The following is a 20,823-nucleotide window of genomic DNA, read 5'->3' on the forward strand; positions in this document are numbered from 1 at the left end:
AATAGATCTTGGTGACACTTGAAGAGGGAGAAGTGATTAATAAAATGTAATAAATGATCTAGCAGTCACCCATAGTTCAGGGGTCACTAGTAATTTCTTGTAAGTCATTTCCTTCGCTGTCTTAAGATCACACTTTCTCTTGGGGTGGCTGAGTGGCTCCAGGTCATGATCTCATGGTGAAATCAAACCCCGTTTTGGGCTCCGTGCTGGCAATGGAGCCTGCTTGAGATTCTCTCTCTCTCTCTCTCTCTCTCTCTCTCTCTCTCAAAAAAAAAAAAAAAATCACATTTTCTTTGTGTGTGCCATTCTCTTGCCAAAACTCCCATTATTTTTGACATGAACTATCTTTCCACCCATTTTTGTGTGTCAAATTACCCACATGTCAAAATCTTGCTAAAGCCTTTCTTAGATAATCTCAACCATAATAATTCATCTTTTGGTTTTCATGGTACTTACTACTTCTTTAAAAAATTAAAAAAAAAAATTTTTTAATGTTTTATTTCTGAGAGAGAGAGGTGAGCAGGGGAGGGTCAGAGAGGGAGACACAGAATCTGAAACATGCTGCAGGCTCTGAGCTAGCTGTCAGCACAGAGCCCGATGCAGGGCTTGAACCCACAAACAGATCATGACCTGAACCGGTCGGATGCTTAACTGACTGAGCCACCCAGAAGCGCCTAAATAAATTTTTTTTAATGTTTATTTTTGAGAGAGAAACAGAGTGTGAGTGGGGGAGGAGAGAGAGAGAGGAAGACACAGAATCCAAAGCAGGCTCTAGGCTCTGAGCTGTCAGCATCAAGCCTGATGTGGGGCTCAAATTCAAGAACCAAGAGATTGTGACCTGGGCCAAAGTCAGATGCTCAACCTACTGAGCCACCCAGTTGTCCCTGGTATTTTGTTTTAAAGTAACACTTAGCATCCTCTTTGCCCCATGGATATGTTTTATACACAGATGTCTCAAACCATAGTGTAAAGCTCCTTAAAGGACATCTGTATTTTTATTAACGTTTGTATCTTCCACAATGCCTTGTTATATTGTAAATGGTAAAGTATTTGTTGAATAAAATAAAGTCTGCAAGTTACTCAGAGGAGTGAATCCAGTAGCCAGGGATAATGATTCACAGAACCAGAGAAGAGGTGGTGTGTCTTTGTCATCTGCCTTATGTTTACTTACCTACACTCTGCTGGATCACGCTTGTAAACGTTTTCGTGATTAAAGTAAATCAGTCTTCTGTGTTTTGCCCTAAAATGCCATTTCCTACAGTATAGGAACAGAACAATCTGAAAATGTTATTTTTCTGTGTGGCCATTGCAAATTTGTAAGTAATTGTATGAAATTGGCTAAGTGATATCTACTTGCAAAATTTGTTCTGGTTTCTAGAGTCTGAAAAGCTGAGTAAGTCAGGGTTCTTCTCTTTTAGAAGCTCAAAATGTCATTTTAATATGACATTTCTCTTTTATATGAATCTAATTTCTATTCCTATTCTAAGAGTTACAGACTTTTACTTTTAATATCATTTTTTTCCTTCCACTCTACCTCAAATATTAAGGGCCTGTGTATAGAGTACACTGTGCTACTGTAAGAAGAGATAGATGCCTAACTTGGCCATTAGGAGATAGTTTTATTTTTCCCAATATTTCTACTTTTTACAACTCTGCAGGGATCTCTTGGATGTTTTTAGAGATAATCAGAATTATGCCATTATTAACTCAGATAACTAGTTTCTTAATATGTACGTAAGATTTGTTCTTACTAAAGATACCTGTGGTGTACTCAAAATTACTTATGGGATGTGTGTTTTTTGTTTTTGTTTTTTTGCTTTACTTGAAGTCTACAAATGCAGAAACACTTATCCGGTGTTCAAGTCTTATGGTGGGTGTTCTCGGCTGCTATTGTTACGTGGGTGTAATAGCTGAAGAGGAAGCATATAAATCAGAATTATTCCAGAAAGCCAAGGTATGAGAATCCATTCTAGTTAAATTCTGGATAAATACGAATGCAATGTGTTCTGGGGGAAATTGGTATATTTGAGAAAACATAACATTTTTTACATCGGTCAACTTTTGTCTTTGGTTTATGCTGTCTATGAGATATGCAATTATTCATCCATCCTTAACACTTGCGCTTATTTTAGGCCAACTATACATAGCATAATTGAAATAATATCACATTAAAATTTAATTTTCCTAAAGAAAAATGCTGACTTTTATGGACACTTTAAAAAGTTTTGCATGTGATCAGTTATCCTAAAGAATCCTTGACTAAGTGTTAAGCAGATTTGCAGGAAGCATGAAACTTAGGTTCATCTCTGAGTCTTGTCCTGTCAGTGGTGTGATTTGTAAGGAGAACAGTATACGAGAACTCATTAAAAACACTGTTAATTGTTACCTTGATTTTTAATTACACTGCATAACCAAGTATAACTTTTAAAAACGCTAATTTTATTCCATACGTAAAACTTTGAAAAGCAATTCCCAAACTATCATTTTAACCGGAGTTTGGACTTTTTCTTCTTTTATCAATAGTCTCTGATGCAGTGTGCAGGAGAAAGTATCACTCTGTTTAAAAATAAGCCCCACGAAGAATCTAGGATTGTGTCACTGAGAAATGTGATGCACCTGTGTACCCGTTGCCTGTCCAACTGTCCCAGGGTAAGCTGTTCTTCTTACTTCACTGTGTGGTCAGCCGAGGTGGTGGGTGACCAGCTGGTGCTGGTACTAGTTTTTTTGGTCCATTTGTAATTTAAAATTAAATTGAATGGGAAATAAACATATTATCCAGAGGAATAAAGCAACAGGTAATCTGAGTTTCTCATGAGCTAATTTCATCATTTCAGGAAGGTTTCTGAGATTACCACTTTTATAGACAACTACATAGGCGACTCTTTTATGGCCAGCATATTTTCTTTCATTTAGTAAAGATGTGTCGGCTGTGGCCATGTGACGTGCACACCAGGTACCAGGGCTGGTGAGCACCACGGGGATCCACAACTCCCGCACATGCCTTACTCTCTTTTGCCCAGACAGTCTTATAGAGCACTGGGTGGAAAGAGTGTTACTCTGCATAATCTTTATTTTGATTTGGAACAGACCTAAGTTATACCTGAGCCAGGCCAGAGCGTTGGTCTTAGTTGGAAAATATGTTTCTTGAATGCTAACAGTAACTACATGGCTATATAACAATATTACCAGCACATATATTTGAATTTGTAATGTGTTCGTTCTTTCTTTCTTTCTTTCTTTCTTTCTTTCTTTCTTTCTTTCTTTCTTTCTTTCTTTCTTTCTTTTAACTAAATAGGGAAGGAGAGAAATGGAAGAATAAATCCTAACTTACAGTTATTACTTATGTTTAGGGTCAGTACTTGGTATTTTACTCGACTGTTTATACACAATATACTTAAGTGCGGTATACTTATTAGTCTAAGAAAAAAGGTTAGTGTTTTTGAGACACTTGTCTTGGCCCTAATAGTAAACTCATCACCCCTGCTTCTTATGGTAGAGAATTTCCAATGTAGAAGAATATCTGTATTTCATTTAAGATAGAGAAAGTCTCTGCCAAGAATAACTTTTTGTGTTTTTGTTTGCTTATGCTTTTGTTTGTCTTCATTACAGCCCAGTCCCAGTAAGATTGCATCTGGATTTTTCCTGCGATTGTTGACATCAAAGCTCATGAATGATGTTGCAGATATTTGTAGAAGTTTAGTAAGTATGCGTGTTTTACCACCCTGTTTCATTGACTCTAAGATTCTTTTTTCATTGATATCTCTCTTCATTAGGGACACATCTCACAATATCTGGCACCGTATATATTTTAAAATGTGGAGGGGTGTCTGGGTGGCTCAGTTGGTTAAGCGTCTGACTTTGGCTCAGGTCATGATCTCACGGTTCGTGGGTTTGAGCCCTGCGTCAGGCTGTGTGCTGACAGCTCAGAGCCTGGATCCTGCTTCAGATTCTGTGTGTCCCTCTCTATCTGACCTTCCCCTGCTGACACTCTCACTCTCTCTCAGAAATAAAAAAAAATTTTAAAAATGTGGAAATTGAAGTTATTTGGTTTTGGAAGGGAATGTATTCTTTGCTTCTTAATATCAGTGCATACTGGTTCCTTTCAGTTTTTCAATAATTGGTAATAGATTGAATGATTGTAAACTAATCGTCTAGGTTTATACTTATTTCTATGTAACACTGTACCAGAATTCAAAATAATTGTTTATCTTTAAAAGCAAAAACAAAAATTGTGTTCAACAAGCAACACATTCTCATCATGGTACTTACTTTTCTTTCACACAAATGGGCTTTTGCTACATGTATTCTTTTGTCTAAAACAGTGCCTGGCAGACACACACAGTAGATACTCAAGTATATGTTGAATGAAAAAGTATTTTGTAATTTGGTTATTTTCACTCAGTTATAAATCTTGGTCATTTTTCTATGTTGCTACATGCTGCTGTTTTTTACTTTTTTTTTTTTTTTTTTTTACAGTAGCATTGCATCTCATTATACGGGAATGGTATATATGTATTTTTAGCCCATCTAACCTTACCATTAGATGTGGTTTCTATTTTTTTGTTATTGTTACAAAGAATTCTGTGGTAAAGATTCTTGCGTTTTTGTCTACTTGTACGTGTGCCTATAATGAACGTAGGATAAATTCTAGCAGTGGAATTGCTTCTTTAAAAGGAATGTGAATTTTACTTTTTGATGGATGTTGTCCCTTTCCTCGAAAAGAGTCATACACATTTATGCTTTTCCCATGTGCTCGTCAGATTTGGGTATTAAAAAGCTTAATGTAAGAAATTATTTTTAAAGCTTGCATAGTATTGTTGTATATACATATTACAGTTTATCCATTTTTAATTAAGAAAAAATTTTTTAATGTTTTATTTATTAGAGAGAGAGAGAGACAGCGTGAGCAGGGGAGGGTCAGAGAGGGAGGAAGATACAGAATCTAAAACAGACTCAGGCTCTGAGCTAGCTGTCAACAGAGAGCCCGACGCAGGGCTCGAACCCACAGACATGAGATCATAACTTAAGCCGAAGTCGGACGCTTAGCTGACTGAGCTACCCAGGCGCCCCTATCCGTTTTTTATTGTTACACATTTAATAGAAAAAATACTGCAGCGTTCATACACATGGATCTTGAATTGTTTGATTAGGTGAATTTTAACTACACATGCTTCTGGAAGAAGCCAGTTTGAACATCTTTGTTTTTCTTCTTTGAAGGCATCATTTACCAGAAAGCCGTTTGACTATGGAGAAGTAGAATCACTGGAAGATGATGCTGATGCAAGTCTGATGGAGGGAGAGGATCAGTCATCCATGAACCTATTCAGTGAAGACCCGGCCGCTAGTGTTAGCGATGCTAACGTATCTGGAGAGGCCCAGAGTACTATTGGTACATACACCTTTACTGCTTGGGATTTCTTTTCCTCTCTGTATTGATCGGCTTTATGAAAGGCCTTATAGATAACAGTTTTATGCTCATTTTATTTTCCCTTATATAGTGTATTGGGATTTCTATATAGTACATTAGGTTTCTATGATTTTGAACTGAATTCATTAGTTACCTGGGTCATTCTTCATGTAAGGAATTTAAAATGGATGATTTGGAAAATAGAAAGTAGGAGAGTGAAAACAACCCTGGGGCCATGACTTTGAACCTTTTTCTGTTCTTGAAATCAGCATCAGTGTTCGGATTTTTTTTAAGCCTTCATCTCCTTTTAACAACTGTAAGCATTTTTTTCATTAAGCTATATTGATAATTATACATTTTCTTTTTAATTTTTTTAATGTTTATTTTTTAAAAAGATTTTTTTTTTTTTAATGTTTTATTTATTTCTAGGAGAGAGAGAGACAGTGTGAGCAGGGGAGGGTCAGAGAGAGAGGGAGTCACAGACTCTGAAACAGGCTCCAGGTTCTGAGCTGGCAGTCAGCACAGAGCCTGACATGGGGCTCGAACCCACGAACCGCGAGATCATGACCCAAGCGAAAGTCGGACGCTTAACCGACTAAGCCACCCAGGCGCCCCTTTAATGTTTATTTTTGAGAGAGGGAGGGAAACAGAGAGAGAGAGAGAGACAGAGTGCAAGCGGGGGAGGGGCAGAGAGAGAGGGAGACACGGAATCTGAAGCAGCTCCAGGCTCTTGAGTTGTCAGCACAGAGCCCAACATGGAGCTTGAACCCACAAACCGTGAGATGGTGACCTGAGCTGAAGTCGGATGCTTAACTGACTGAGCCATCCAGGTGCCCTGATAATTATCCTTTTTAATGGCTTCATAATATCTCAGTTAACTTATATACCATAATTCACTTGACCATTTTTATTGTCAGAAGTTTGGGCTTCTTTCTGTTTGGCTATAATTAGCAGTGCTGCCCCAGTGAGTGTTGTCCGTATACATTTCCCCATAGATTATTTCTTGATGACAGAACGCTAGGGTAACTTTTCATGAAGAATTTTGAAGCTTTTAGTGTTTAATCACTTTCACCATAATTTTGCTTTCCATAGACTTTGATGTGTCTCTCTCTCTCTGTTTTATGTGTGTGTGTGTTTTTGTAGACTGGAAAATGTTTGAGTTAATGTTCAGTATATGTGTTGGTTGTGTCCGTCTCTTAGTTTTAATAAGTGCTTTTTATTTTCAGGTGCCATGAATCCTTTAGCTGAAGAACAGCTATCAAAGCAAGATCTACTTTTCCTCGACATGCTCAAGTTCTTGTGTATGTGTGTAACTACCGCTCAGACCAACACTGTGTCGTTCAGAGCGGCTGATATTCGGAGGAAATTGTTAATGTTAATTGATTCTAGCATGCTAGACCCTGCTAAATCCCTCCATCTACACATGGTGAGTTCAGGGAAAGTGACACACCTTCTATTCCATCTGATGTTGCTGGGTAAATGTAATAGAGTATATGGTACCGTTGGTGGCTTGAAACTGCTTCCTTGAGGAACAAATCTGATGCCAGTTATAAAAAAAATGCTAGTTAACAAAAATGCTGGTTATAAAAATATAAAAGTCTGATGCTAGTTATTTACTTTTTATTTTTGAGAGTCAGAGAGAGACAGTGCGAGCAGGGAAGGGTCAGAGAGAAAGGGAGATAAAGAATCCAAAGACAGGCTCCTAACTAGCTCCTAGAGCTGGCTGTCAGCACAGAGCCAGATGCGGGCCTCGAACCCACGAGCCATGAGATCATGACCTGAGCCGAAGTCGGATGCTTAACTGACTGAGCCACCCAGGCGCCCCGTTGATAGTTATAAAATAGACTTTTTCTTTTCATGTACTGTGAAAATTTTAAGTGGATACTGAAACATTACAACTTGGATGGACTTTAGATAGATTTATTATAAGTTTCTTTAAAGTAGACCAGGAAACACTAGTCCATAACCTTGTAGTTGAATTCTGAGTCTTGCCGTGACCTTATTTACATACTTTAGATATAATTTCAAAATGACAGTAAAGTTAGGATACTACAGGAATTCCCATTTTGCCTTCATACACTTCCACAGTTAATGGTTTACCACATCTGCCTTTTTAATAATACTGTATCCTTACCTCAAATTGTCATGCGTTTTCAGTCTCTTTCAACCTGGAGTAATTCCTTAGTCTTTCCTTAGGACGTTCGTGTTTTTGATGAGTATAGGCACTTGTACTTTTCTTTTTTCCTCTTTCCTATACCACCCAGTGCTCTTCACAAGTTACCCTCCCAGTACCCATCAGGCATCTGGCCCAGCCCCTGCCCACCTCCCTTCTTCCCTTCCAGCAACCCTCAGTTTCTTTGTGGTTAAGAGTCTCTTTTATGGTTTGCCCATCCCCCTCCCCCCACGCATCCCTTCAAATCAGTATGTTTTTTTTTTAATGTTTATTTGTTTTGAGAGAGATTGTTGGGGGAGAGAGGAGAAATGAATGAATGGGTGAGGGGCAGAGAGAGAGAGAGAGAGAGAGAATCCCAAGCAGGCTCGATGCTGTCAGTGCAGAGGTCAGTGTAGGGTTGCACTCCACTAACCTTGATATTATGACCTGAGCCAAAATCAAGAATCACGCAACCAACTGAGCCACCCAGGCACCCCTCGAATCAGTATTTTTATACCCTTCAGGTAAATACCTACTAGTGCAATCACCAGGTCATAGGGTAGTTGTATTCATAACTTTTTGAGAAACCTTCATACTGTTTTCCAGAGTGGCTACCCCACTTTGCATCCCCATCAACAGTGTAAGAGGGTTCTACTTTCTCCTTAGTGAGCCAATACCTCTTGTTTCCTCTGTTGTTAATTTTAGCCATTCTGACAGGTATGAGGTGATATCTCACTGTGATTTTAATTTGCATTTCCCTGATGATGAGTGATGTTGAGCATCTTTTCGTGTGTCTATTAGCCATCTGGATGTCTTCTTTGGAAAGATGTACATTCATATCTTCTGCCCATTTCTTAACTGGATTATTTGTTTTTTTGGGTGTTGAGTTTGCTAAGTTCTTAAAGATTTTGGATACTAACCCTTTATCAAATTTTCCGTTTACAAATATCTTCTTCTATTCCATAGGATGCCCTTTAGTTTTGTTGATTGTTTCCTTCACTGTGTAGAAGCCTTATATTTTGATGAAGTCCGAATACTTCATTTTTGTTTTTGTTTCCCTTGCTTCCGGAGAAATGTCTAGTAAGAAGTTGCTGTGGCCAAGGTGAAAGAGTTTGCTGCTTATGTTCCCCTCTAGCATTTTGATGGTTTCCTATTTTACATTTAGGTCCTTCGTCCATTGTGAATTTTTGTGTATGGTTATAAGAAAGTGGTCCAGTTTTATTCTGTATGTTGCTGTCCAGTTTTACCAACACCATTTGCTGAAGAGACTGTCTTTTTTCCATTGAATATTCTTTCCTGCTTTTTTGAAGATAAGTTGACCGTGTAATTGTGGGTTCATTTCTCAGTGCTCTATTCTGTTCCATTGACCTGTGTGTCTGATTTTGTGCCAGTACCATACTGCTTGGATGACTACAGCTTTGTAGTATTGCATGAAATCTGAAATGGTGATGACTCCTGTTTTTTCTTTTCCAGGATTGCTTTGTCCATTTCGGGTCTTTTACCAATTTTAGGATTGTTTTAGCTCTGTGAACAATGCTGGTTGTATTTTGATAGGAATTGCATTAAATGTATAGATTGCATTGAATAGCATTGACTTTTTTTTTTAATATTTTTATTTATTTCTAGGAGAGAGAGAGAGAGACAGCGTGAGCAGGGGAGGGTCAGAGAGAGAGGGAGATACAGACTCTGAAATAGGCTCCAGGCTCTGAGCTGGCAGTCAGCACAGAGCCCGACGCGGGGCTCAAACCCACGAACCGTGAGATCATGACCTAAGCAAAAGTTGGACACCTAACCGACTAAGCCACCCAGGCGCCCCTGAATAGCATTGACATTTTAACAATATTTGTTCTTCTGATCGATGAGCGTGGAATGTTTTTCTTTGTTTCTTCTTCAATTTCTTTCATCAGTGTTTTATAGTTTTCAGACTATAGATCTTTTACCTCTTTGGTAGGTTTATTCCTAGGTATCTTACGGTTTTTGGTATAATTGTAAATGGGATCGATTCCTTGATTTCTCTTTCTGATGCTCCATTATTGATGTATAGAAATGCAGCAGGTAGCTAAATTAATTTTGTATCCTGCAACTTCACTGAATTTGTGTATCAGTTCTAGCAATTTTTTGGTAGAGTCTTTCAGACTTTCTGCATGGAGTATCATGTTGGGTGCCTATCCTGAACATTTGGCTTCTTTGCCTGTTTGGATGCCTTGTTTTTCTTGTCGTTGTCTCATTGCTGAGACTCAGACTTCCAGTCTTACGTTAAATAATAGCGATGAGATTGGCCATCCCTGTCTTGGTCCTCACATAGAGGAAGAGCTCAGTTTTTTCCCCCATTGAGGATGATGTTAGTTGTGGGTCTTTCACATATGGTCTTTATGAATGTTGACGTGTGTTCCCTCTATCCCTACTTTGTTGAGGGTTTGTGTCAAGAATGGATGCTGTACTTTGTCACATACTTTTTTTTTTTTGCACCTATTGAGAGGTTCATAAGGTTTTTATCATGTCTTTTATTAATGTGATGTATCACATTGGTTGATTTGCAAATACTGCCCCATCCTTGCAGCCCAGGAATAAATCCCATGATGGCGGTGAATGATTATTTTAATGTATTGTGGATTTGATTTGCTTGTATTTTGTTGACAATTTTTGCATCAGTGTTCATCGGGGGTATTGGCTTGTAATTCTTTTTTTTTAGTGGAGTCTTTGGTTTTGGAATCAAGGCACTGCTGGCCTTATAGAAGAGTTTGGAAGTTTCCTCCCATTTTTACTTTTTGGAACACTTTGAGAAGAAAATGTATTAATTGTTCTTTAAATATTTGGTAGAACTTACCTGGCAAGCCATGTGGCTCTGGACTTTTGTTTGTTGTGAGATTTTTGATTTCTGATTCAATTTCTTTGCTGCTTGTGGGCCTGTACAAATTTTTTGTTGCCTCCTGTTTCAATTTTGATAGTTTATATGTTTCTAGGAGTTTACCTATTTCTTCCAGATTGCCTAAATTGTTGCATATATTTTTTATAATACTCTCTTTTATTTGGTTGTATTTCTGTGGTGTTGGTTGTGATCTCTTTCATTTGTGATTTTCTTTATTTGGGTCCTTTCTTTTTTCTTTTTGATAAGTCTAGCTAGGGGTTTATCAGTTTTATTAATTCTATCAAAGAACCAGCTCCTAGTTTCGTTGATCTTTTCTGGGTTTTTTGTTTGTTTCTATATTGTTTATTTCTGCTCTGATCTTTATTATTCCCTTCTTCTGTTGGCTTTAGGCTGAAAGCATCAGAAGAAGGGAAATATAACCACTTGTTCTATAGAAGCCCTTACTTTGGGTTTGTTTCATGTTTCCTAATAATTAGATTTAGATTTGGCGCTTTTTTTTTTTTTTTTGAGAATATTAAGAAAGGAATCCCTCTCATGCCCTACCCCCATGAATCTGTCCACCTACTGATCAATATCTTCAATTCCAGTCCGACATCATAGGATTTGTTTTCTTCTCTGTCCATATTTCTAGCTACCTTTTCCAACAGTAAGAAACCTGGCTTCCCACTTAACATTCATATGTTTACTTGTTTACTCAGTATTTTATATGTGACTTAGCTCCTGACCTTGTAAGTCATCTCCTTTGCCCCAACACTAGTGAATGTTCAGGGAGGGCCTCTGGCCCAGCAGATATGCTGGGGGAGTCCATGGTCACGTTCCTAGTCCCAGAACATTGGCAAACATGCCCGTTTCCTCCGCGCGCGGAAACATTCCGGGGGACTCCCTAATTAGAACCTCTGATGGTCATGCGGTTTGAGCCCCTGGTAGAATCTTTGTCGCATTCCAGCTTTAGTGAACAAGCTGGTTGAGCCTCTGATCCCCGCACACGTGCTTGACTGAGCCCTGTGCAATCCCCTAGTTTTGACCCAGGTCTCTAGCCCTGACCAGTGAGCATGGCTCTAAGCTTTTCCTGAGGCTTTGGTGTTTAACGTCAGTTCAAGATACTCCATAACATCACACACATGACTCTCAAAACAAATATTTAAAACAGTCCAATTTAATCTTTTATGATAACTGAGAAGGAGGAAGAAACATTTTTCTACACGTGGATGACAGGAAAAATGTCTTCAGATGTCTTACTACAGCTAGGAAATTATTTGGCAGCTCTCAGAAACTGACTGCCTAGTTACCACTACCGTTATTATGCCTGGCAGTTGCTGAGTGGTCCTTGGTAGCCCCAGTACCCTAGAGAACCCTACAAGGCTGCCTTTAGGACGATAAACCAGCGTATTTGACTTTTCCCTGCCCACAACTGTGTCTCCTGTCCAAAATTCCATAGAACGGTTTTTAACCATTGAAGTCTTATCCCTGAACGTTATTTTTAGAGGGTAGGACTATGATGATCATTTCAGATTCTTGCACAGGCTCTGTAAGTCAACAGTGTAATCACTGTAATCAACAGTGACTACAACTACCTGTTTATTGAATTCCTACAATACATGTTAGACATTTATATTCATTCCCTTTAACCCTCAGTAATCTGAGCGTGTAAGTGCCCTGTCCACATTTTACAGGTGAGACTACAAGGCATGTTGGTTTTTTTGTTTTTTTTTTAATGTTTTATTTATTTCTAGGAGAGAGAGAGAGAGAGACAGCGTGAGCAGGGGAGGGTCAGAGAGAGAGGGAGTCACAGACCGAAACAGGCTTCAGGCTCTGAGCTGGCAGTCAGCACAGAGCCCGACGCGGGGCTCGAACCCACGAACCACGAGATCATGACCTAAGCGAAAGTTGGACGCTTAACCGACTAAGCCACCCAGGCGCCCCACAAGGCATGTTTTTTAACCACACAAGTAACAGGTTGTAGTGCGGGGATTTGAGTCCAGCTCTGTTTGACCTCAGACTCTCTTTATTACTATATTGCCTCTTTTACAGATTCACTGGTCTTGTGTGTGTGTGTGTGTGTGTGTGTGTGTGTGTGTGTGTGTGTGTACGTGTGCGTGCATTAATGTATGGATTTATGATTACATGTTTATACTTATTTAAGCAAATGACCTATAGAAAAAAAAATGATTTTCCCCCCTCAACTATCTTAGTATCTAGTGCTTTTAAAGGAGCTTCCTGGAGAAGAACATCCTTTGCCAATGGAAGAGGTTGTTGAACTCCTAAAGCCACTATCGTAAGAAATTAAAACCATGTGTTATGTTCATTTTAAATTTATTAAGTAACTGGTGTGTTCTGCTGTACTTAAAAGTTAAACTTTTTCCACTACAGCAATGTGTGTTCTTTGTATCGCCGTGACCAGGATGTTTGTAAAACAGTTTTAAACCACGTCGTTCCCATTGTGACGAACCTGTGTCAAGGCAGTATGGACGCTGAAAACACAAGGGACGCTCAGGGGCAGTTTCTAACAGTGATTGGAGCGTTTTGGTAGGTGCGCAGTGTTTTGTGGAGTTCTCAACTTTCTTTTGCTACTCTAGAAGCACTTGCTAACTTTGCCTTTCTGTATTCGTGATTTATTCTAATCCTTGAATGTGAGTATATCCATCTTTTAACAGGAGCAGCATGTAATTTCTGTTTCCTTCCTGATTGCTTGAACAACAGTGAACACTGTGACCTTGTCACCAATGTGTGTGTGCAGTCAGCAGTGTGACATGACACGATGCGAGTTTTATGCTACTTACACAGGAGCACATATATGTAATTTAGGGCCCTCCTCGCACTTGATTGATAAGGACTTCTGAATCAGTATAGAGTGTGGTTTTGATATATTTGATATAAAAACAAAACTTTACAGATGTTTTCCTTTTAAAGCAAGTTTATAAATAACGTGGTTCGCTGAAGTGTAACAGCCCCCAGATGAGTTGTGAGCCTAGAAAACAAATAATGTACATTAAAATGAACTCCTTTCCAAACTAGCTTCTTTTCTTTGGAGTTTTTTTTTAGAAGCTGAGAATATTGGCATATACTACATAATGAGAATTAAATTTAGTATGGAAAGAAATTTTCGAAGAAACTTCGACTAAGTATGATATTCAGTGATTTTTTTTTTTTGACTGAGCTTTTAATGGAATAATTATTTGACTTTGAAACACTTACTTTATTTCAGGCACTTAGCAAAGGAGGGGAAGTGCACATTCTCTGTAAGAATGGCACTGGTAAAATGCCTTAAGACTTTGCTTGAGGTGAGTTATTCCACGTCAACTACTAATAAGGTCTCTATTGAGATTTTCAAGGTAGCCTTTGTTTCTGTTTGTTAATGGGTAATTTTTTGTCTTAGTATTTCATATTTAACATTAGCTCTTTTCCCATAGGCTGATCCTTATTCAAAATGGGCTATTCTTAATGCAGTGGGCAAAGAGTTTCCTGTGAACGAAGTATTTCCACATTTTCTTGCTGATAATCATCATCAAGTTAGCATGTTGGCCGCAGCGTCCATCAATAGGTAATGGGACCCGTACTCGTGGTGTGCCTGAAGTGCCGCAGACAGCACCGTCCTGTAGGGCACAGTCATGGGTCTGTAGTCGTGATACTGAGAGGCGCTGACATTGACTGGGCATATGCTGTCGGCTTGGCATTTATGTGTTCTCATAATTCTGACAAGTCTATCCCTTAGATGCTATTATTTTCCCCATTTTATATGTGAAGAACGTGGCTCAGAGAGAAAGTAACTCACTCCATGTAGTACAGCCAGTGAGTGGTTGAGTTGAATAAGATGTGTCTCCTACCACTTCCAGAAGGTATTGAACGTTTGGATGTCACTGTGATTTTATATGAGTTTGTAAAATGAAGATGGGCACATTTTGTTTTGTGCTAATTACGATTATATTTATTCGAGTGAACGCACAGTCAGGCGCTGGAGTGATTCTGTCATGTAGACCTGTTTTATGTTTGAGGACTTGAAGGAGCAACAGTAATTTCTTAGGACTGCATGGTTATCAGGTTGTTCAGCATTTTTGAACACTTGAAATGCTATATTCTTATACATTTAGCTAAAATATAAGCTGCTACAAGGCCTTGGCTTTTTATCTGTTTTGTGAGTTGCTATATTACTCAGCACCAAAGACCATAATCAGCATTTGGTAGGTGTTCAGTAATTTATAACATAAATGAATGTTTGAAAAAGGAAGTTACATTATGCTTTAAAATCCTCAACACTGAAAATCACTTGAGTAACTTTACTATTCAGGTGTAAGTGACCAATAATTAAAGATTGCTGTCACATACATGTGTATGTGACACATACATGTGTGTGTTAGATAACCTGATGTGTGCAAAGTTTGAACGTGCTGACAGTAGTATTTTCACGGATCAGAATTGTGTCCCAATTCCTTGTATTATGGAATTCTATTCAGGACTTAACATTGTTAGGATTGCACGGGAATGTGAGCTTTACCTCAGGTCCTTACGAGATGGAAAATATACACCCAAGTTAGAGATCTGGGATGATAGAGAACCCCAATTTAAGTGTAATAAAGCAGTGTAGCGATGTCTTTGTAAAACCTCTGTAAGATTTCAAAACTATATAAATTCAAGAATGGCATGAATATAACATTTGTTGGGATTTTTTTGTTTTTTGATTATTAACTTCTTTGATACTTAATATTGAGCTATTTTAAGAGATGTTAGAGAAATTGGAGGAGTCAGAGGAACACCAAAAAGTATAAAAGCTTTGGTTACTAAAAAAGCATAAACGACAAAATTGATGAAAGAATTATCCTTACATATATATGATAGGATATTATGCAGAAAGCGCGGGTCACCTCTTCTCCATCATGTAAAAAAAATTAAGATCATCAAGACATAAAGCTGTCCACTTTGATGTGTAAGATCACTTTTTTTTTCAATTAGAGCAAATGGACAGGAGTCTGAAGCTTCTTCTAATTGGAGTTTGGGGGATAATTTTTCTTTATGGTCTGGTTTGAGTTTAGGACTGTTTATGTTTGGGCAATAAGCTAACAGATCTTTTGAGACTCTTTCAGTTCTGGGAGAAAATGGAATATACGTTATTAAGCTGCGGATCTGAACCTGTTTAAATGGTTCAGATTTCAGTAGTTTTTTGAAAGAAGACCCAGTATGTTAGTGTGTATCACAGAGTGATTTTATTGTGTCCAATAGTACCCTTTGGAAAGTTGTGTTTAACATACGTTATTTCACTGTTTACTTTTTTTTTTTTTTTTTTTTTAAGATTATTCCAGGATATGAAGCACGGAGGTTCTGCCACATTATTGAAAGCACTTCCTTTGAAACTTCAGCAAACAGCTTTTGAAAATGCATACTCGAAAGCTCTGGAAGGAATGAGAGAAGTGGTAATTTTAACAATGCATACCTGCTAGTATCAATTCTTATACATATGCCATATACTATTTTACCAAGTGTGGTCTAAGACAGCATCCGCTGGTTTACAGAACAACTGTATGAATTAATTGAAATTGCCTTATTATAGGTTAGACTTGGTCCAATAATGGCAATTTCTTTGGTTCAATTTTCTTGTACTATTTTTGTGGGAAAAACAAAATTTACTCTGTATAAATGGCTTCCTTTTTTAAAAGTTTTTAGTTAAGGGGTGGCTGATTGCTTAAGTATCTGACTCTTGATTTCGGCTCAGGTCCTGATCTCATAGTTCATGATTTTGGGGCTCTGCGCTGACAGTGTGGAGCCTATTTTTGGGATTCTCTCGCTCCCTCTCTTCTCTGCTGCTCCCCTACTCATGCAGTGTCTGTCTCCCTCAAAATAAGTAAACTTTGAAAAAGAAATCTTTTTAAATTGAAGTATAGTTAACATACAATGTTATATTAGTTTCATATATATGACATAATGGTTTAACAATTACATACATTACTTAGTGCTTATGATAAATATAGTCACCATAAAACATTATTATAATATTACTGAGTATATTCCCTGTGCTGTATTTTTCATCCCTGTGACTTACTTTATAGATGGAAGTTTGTGCCTCTTAATCTCCATTCTCTCTTTCATCCATTCCTTCACCCACCTCCTCTCTGCTAGCCATTACTTTTCTGTATTTAAGAGTCTGATTTTTTATTTGTTCACTTGAAGTGAAATCATATGGTGTTTGTGTTACTTTGATTTATTTCACTTAGCATAATACTGCCTAGGTCCATCCATGTTGTTGCAGAAGTCAAGATCTCATTCTTTTTTGTGGCTGAATAATACTCCATTGCACCCACCTTCCCTCTCTTTCACCATATATTCTTTATCCATTCATTTGTCAGTGGACACTTGGGTTAGTTCCATCACTTGGAGATTATAAATAATGCATAGGGGTAAGTATATCTTTCAAATTAGTGTTTTTGTTTCTTTGAGTAAGTACCCACTAGTGAAATTATTGGATCATAAAGGATTCCTATTTTTAATTTTTTGAAGAACCTTACACTGTTTTCCACAGTAGCTGTACCATTTTACATTCCCACCAACAGTGCACAGGATTCCTTTTCTCCACATCCTTGCTAATATTTGTTATTTCTGATTTTCTTGGTACTGGCCATTGTGACAGGTGTGAGGTGATGGCTCATTGTGGTTTTGGTTTGCATTTCCCTGATGATGAGTGACGTTGAGCATCTTTTCATGTGTTTGTTGGCCATCTGTATGTCTTTAGAGAAATGTCTATTTAGGTACTCTGCTCATCTTTTAATCAAATTGTTCTTCATGTGTTAAATTGTACAAGTTCTCTATATATTGGATGCTAATTCATTATCAGATATATCACTTGCATATATCTTTTTCCATTCAATAGGTTCTTTCAGTTTTGTTGATGGTTTCCTTCCTTTGGTGTAGAAAGCCTGTTAATTTTGGTGTTCTCCCAATAGTTTATTTTTGCTTTCATTTTCTTTGCCTGAATTGATACACAGGAAACTATTGCTAAGGTCATTGTCCAGGAGAATACTGCCAATGTTTTCTTTTAGGAATTTTATGGCTTCAGGCCTCACGTTTAAACTCTTCAACCATTTGGAGTTTATTTTTGTATATGGTGTTAGTGGTCCAGTTAGTGGTCCAGTTTTATTCTTTAGCACGGAGCTGTCCAGTTTTCCCAACACCATTTTATTGAAGATACCATTTGTTTCCCATTGTATATTCTTACCCCCTGTGTCATAGACTAATTAACCATGTAAGTTTTCTGGCCTCTTGGTTCTGTTGCCTTGATCGTATATCTTTTTTTATGTCAGTACCATACTGTTTTGATTACTGTGGTTGTGATACCTCTGGTTTTGTTCTTTTTCAAGACTGTTTTGGTTATTCAGAGTCTTTTCTGGTCCCATACAAACTTTATAAGATTATTTGTTCCAGTTCTGTGACAAATACTGTTGGTATTTTGATAGGGATTACGTTGGATCTGTAGATTGCTTTGAGTAGTATGGACATTTTGACAGTATTCTTCCAGTATGAGAGCATGACATATTTTTCCATTTTTCTGTGTCATTTTCAATTTCTTTCATTAATATCTTATATTTTCAGGGTATAGGTCTTTCACCTCCTTGGTTAAATTTACGCCTAGGTATTTTATTCTTTTTGGTATAATTGTAAATGGTATTGTTTTCTTAGGTTCTCTTTCTACTACTTTGTTATTAGTGTATAAAAAATTGCAGCAGATTTCTGTGTATACATTTTGTATTCTGCAATAGTATACTGAATTCATTTATGAGTTCTAATGGTCTTCTTCCTTACCAATTAAAATGCCTTTTAATTCATGTCTGGTTGCTACAGTAGGGCTTCCACTACTGTGTTCAATAAAAATGGTAAGAGTGGACACTTTTTATTTGTGCCTGATCTTAGAGGAAATGCTTTCAGTTTTTCACCATTGAGTATGATGTTAGCTGCAGGGTTTTCATATATAGCCTTTATTGTATTGAGGTTTGTTCCCCCAAACCCTCTTTGTTTAGAGTGTTTATTGTGAAGGATGTTTTATTTTGTTAGATGTTTTTTGCATCTACTGAGGGGATCATATGGTTTTTATTTTTCCTCTTGTTCATAGTATATATCATATTGATTGATATATAATATTGAACATATATGAATATTGAACCATTATTACATCCCTGAAATAAATCCCCTTGATTGCAGCAAATGGTCTTTTTGATGTATTGTTGAATTTAGTTTGTTATTATTTTTTGGGTAGTTTTGCCTCTTTGTTCATCAGGGAAATTGGTGTGTGGTTCTCTTTTTTGTGTCTGTTTGGTTTTGGTGTCAGGATCTTATAGAATAAATTTGGAAGTTTTCCTTTCTCTTCTAATTTTTGGAGTAGTTTGAGAAGAATAAACATTGTCTCTTTTTTAAATGACTGGTAGAATTCACCTGTGAAGCCATCTGGTTGTGGACATCTGTTTGTTGGGACTTTTTTGATTACTAATTCAATTTCCTTACTAGTAAGCTATTCCAAATTTCTATTTCTTCCTGATTTGGTTTTGGAATTTATCTAGTGTCTAGAAATTTATCCATCTGTTCTCGGTTGTCCAGTTTGTTGGCATGTGATTTTTTTTTTCTTGATGAATCTGGTTAAAGGTTTATCACTTTTATTGATCTTTTCAAAGAACCAGCCCTTGGTTTCATTGATCTTTTCTGCGGCTGTTGTTGTTATTGTCATCTCTTTTCTTTATTTCCTCTCCAGTCTTTATTTCCTTCCTTCCACTAGCTTTGGCCTTTGCTTGTTCTTCTTTTTCTAGTTCCATTAGGTGTAAAGTTAGGTTGTTTATTTGAGGTTTTTGCTGTTTCTTGAGGTATTGCTATAAACTTCTTTCTTAGACTGCTTTTGCTACATCCCAAAGATTTTGAATCATTGTATTTCCATTTTCTTTTGTTTCCATGTGTATTTTTATTTCCTGTCTGTTTTCTTCATTTAGCAGTATGTTGTTTAGCCTGTGCGCTCTTGTGTTTTTGTCAGGTTTTTTTAAATTGATTTTATAGTGTTGTGTTTAGAAAAGTTGCTTTATATGATTTCAGTCTTAAAATATTTTTTGTAAGATCTGATTAAAAGTCAATTTAGAGAACTGTGTTCTGATACGGGAGATCAACTTATGGTGGTGTTCTTTAGGGAGCCTTATGATTCTCATATTTCTTTGTAGAATAATAATATTTCTTAAGTGGCAAAATGATCTGAGTGTTAGAATTTATTCACTTATTTATGCCTTGGTATGTTTGTAATAAATATATGAGGTGGCTGATCAGATACTGTCTAATCGGTGATAGCACACACCTTAAAAGGACAGATGCATGAAAGAATGTGAAATTCATAAAAGTTCCAATAGATTAGAAAGATGAATGTGGATAATATTATGATACTCTTTAAGATTAGCCTGCCTCAAGCAAAAAGGATAAATATTGACATGATAGAAATTCATTTGTAAAAAGTCCTAATAAGTTTTAGATTTTGAGAGCACCTTATGAATCCCATTGCAATAGCTATCAAAAGGAACAAATTCTGTCTTACATGTCATTAATAGAAGCACACTGTCATGGGGCGCCTGGGTGGCTTAGTTGGTTAAGCGTCCCACTTTCGCTTAGGTCATGATCTCGTGGTTCGTGGGTTCAAGCCCCGCATCGGGCTCTGTGCTGACTGCCAGCTCAGAGCCTGGACCTTATTTCAGAGTCTGTGACTCCCTCTCTCTCTGACCCTCCCCTGCTCACGTTGTCTCTCTCTCTCTCCTAGAAATAAAACATTTAAAAAAAATTAAAAAAAAAACAACACAGTGTCATGAACAAGCTGATAAACAGAATCGGGGCTCTTTTATACATTATAGAGGGCAGCTGGTATTTTGGGTTTGGTTCTGAGCAGAAGTAGATTAACTAGGATGTTAGAGAGTCTATAGATCTCTCTCTGTCTCTTAAGGAAGTAGTGAAGGAGCTGACTTAGTGGGAACCTCATAGCTATTGTCAAACATGTCAATGAGGGCCATTTGGTAAAGGTTCTTTCTTTTCCTTGTTACAAAAAACCAGAAGTAGGATCATTGGGTGGGAGAGTTTTCTAAGTGTGAAGAGAAACTTTTTTTTAAGATTTTACTTTATTTAAAATTTTTTTTAATGTTTATTTTTGAGAGAGAGAGAGAGAGAGCAAGCATGAGTTGGGGAGGGGCAGAGAGAGGGGAAGACATGAATCAGAAGCAGGCTTCAGGCTCTGAGCTGTCAGTCCAGAACCTGACACGGGGCTTGAACTCCTGAAGCACAAGATCATGACCTGAGCGAAAGTTGGACGCTTAGCTGACTGAGCCACCCAGGCACCCCATTTAAGATTTTATTTTTAAGTTATCTCTTCACCCATTGTGGGGCTCAGACTCTGAGATC

At 37.5% G+C, this 20,823-nt stretch overlaps 1 protein-coding gene across 5 annotated transcripts in view; it reads left to right on the forward strand.

Moving 5' to 3' along the window:
* The window catches only part of ATM (ATM serine/threonine kinase), a 125,533-nt gene that overhangs the window by 34,784 nt on the left and 69,926 nt on the right, over positions 1-20,823 (forward strand). For 3 of the 5 annotated variants that reach the window (XM_039229142.1, XM_039229143.1, XM_039229144.1), the window contains exons 15-24: positions 1,829-1,954; positions 2,524-2,649; positions 3,610-3,699; positions 5,218-5,389; positions 6,634-6,833; positions 12,621-12,703; positions 12,799-12,954; positions 13,634-13,709; positions 13,839-13,969; positions 15,713-15,833. In XM_039229142.1, the coding sequence (XP_039085073.1) occupies positions 1,829-1,954; positions 2,524-2,649; positions 3,610-3,699; positions 5,218-5,389; positions 6,634-6,833; positions 12,621-12,703; positions 12,799-12,954; positions 13,634-13,709; positions 13,839-13,969; positions 15,713-15,833 (1,281 nt within the window). Of the gene's footprint in view, positions 1-1,828; positions 1,955-2,523; positions 2,650-3,609; positions 3,700-5,217; positions 5,390-6,633; positions 6,834-12,620; positions 12,704-12,798; positions 12,955-13,633; positions 13,710-13,838; positions 13,970-15,712; positions 15,834-20,823 lie in introns of those variants that run through there. The other 2 variants (XM_039229145.1, XM_039229147.1) reach the window with 2 other exon arrangements.

The sequence above is a fragment of the Hyaena hyaena genome, unplaced genomic scaffold, assembly GCF_003009895.1.
Source record: "Hyaena hyaena isolate Hyena2069 unplaced genomic scaffold, ASM300989v1 scaffold_36, whole genome shotgun sequence".
NCBI lineage: Eukaryota > Metazoa > Chordata > Mammalia > Carnivora > Hyaenidae > Hyaena > Hyaena hyaena.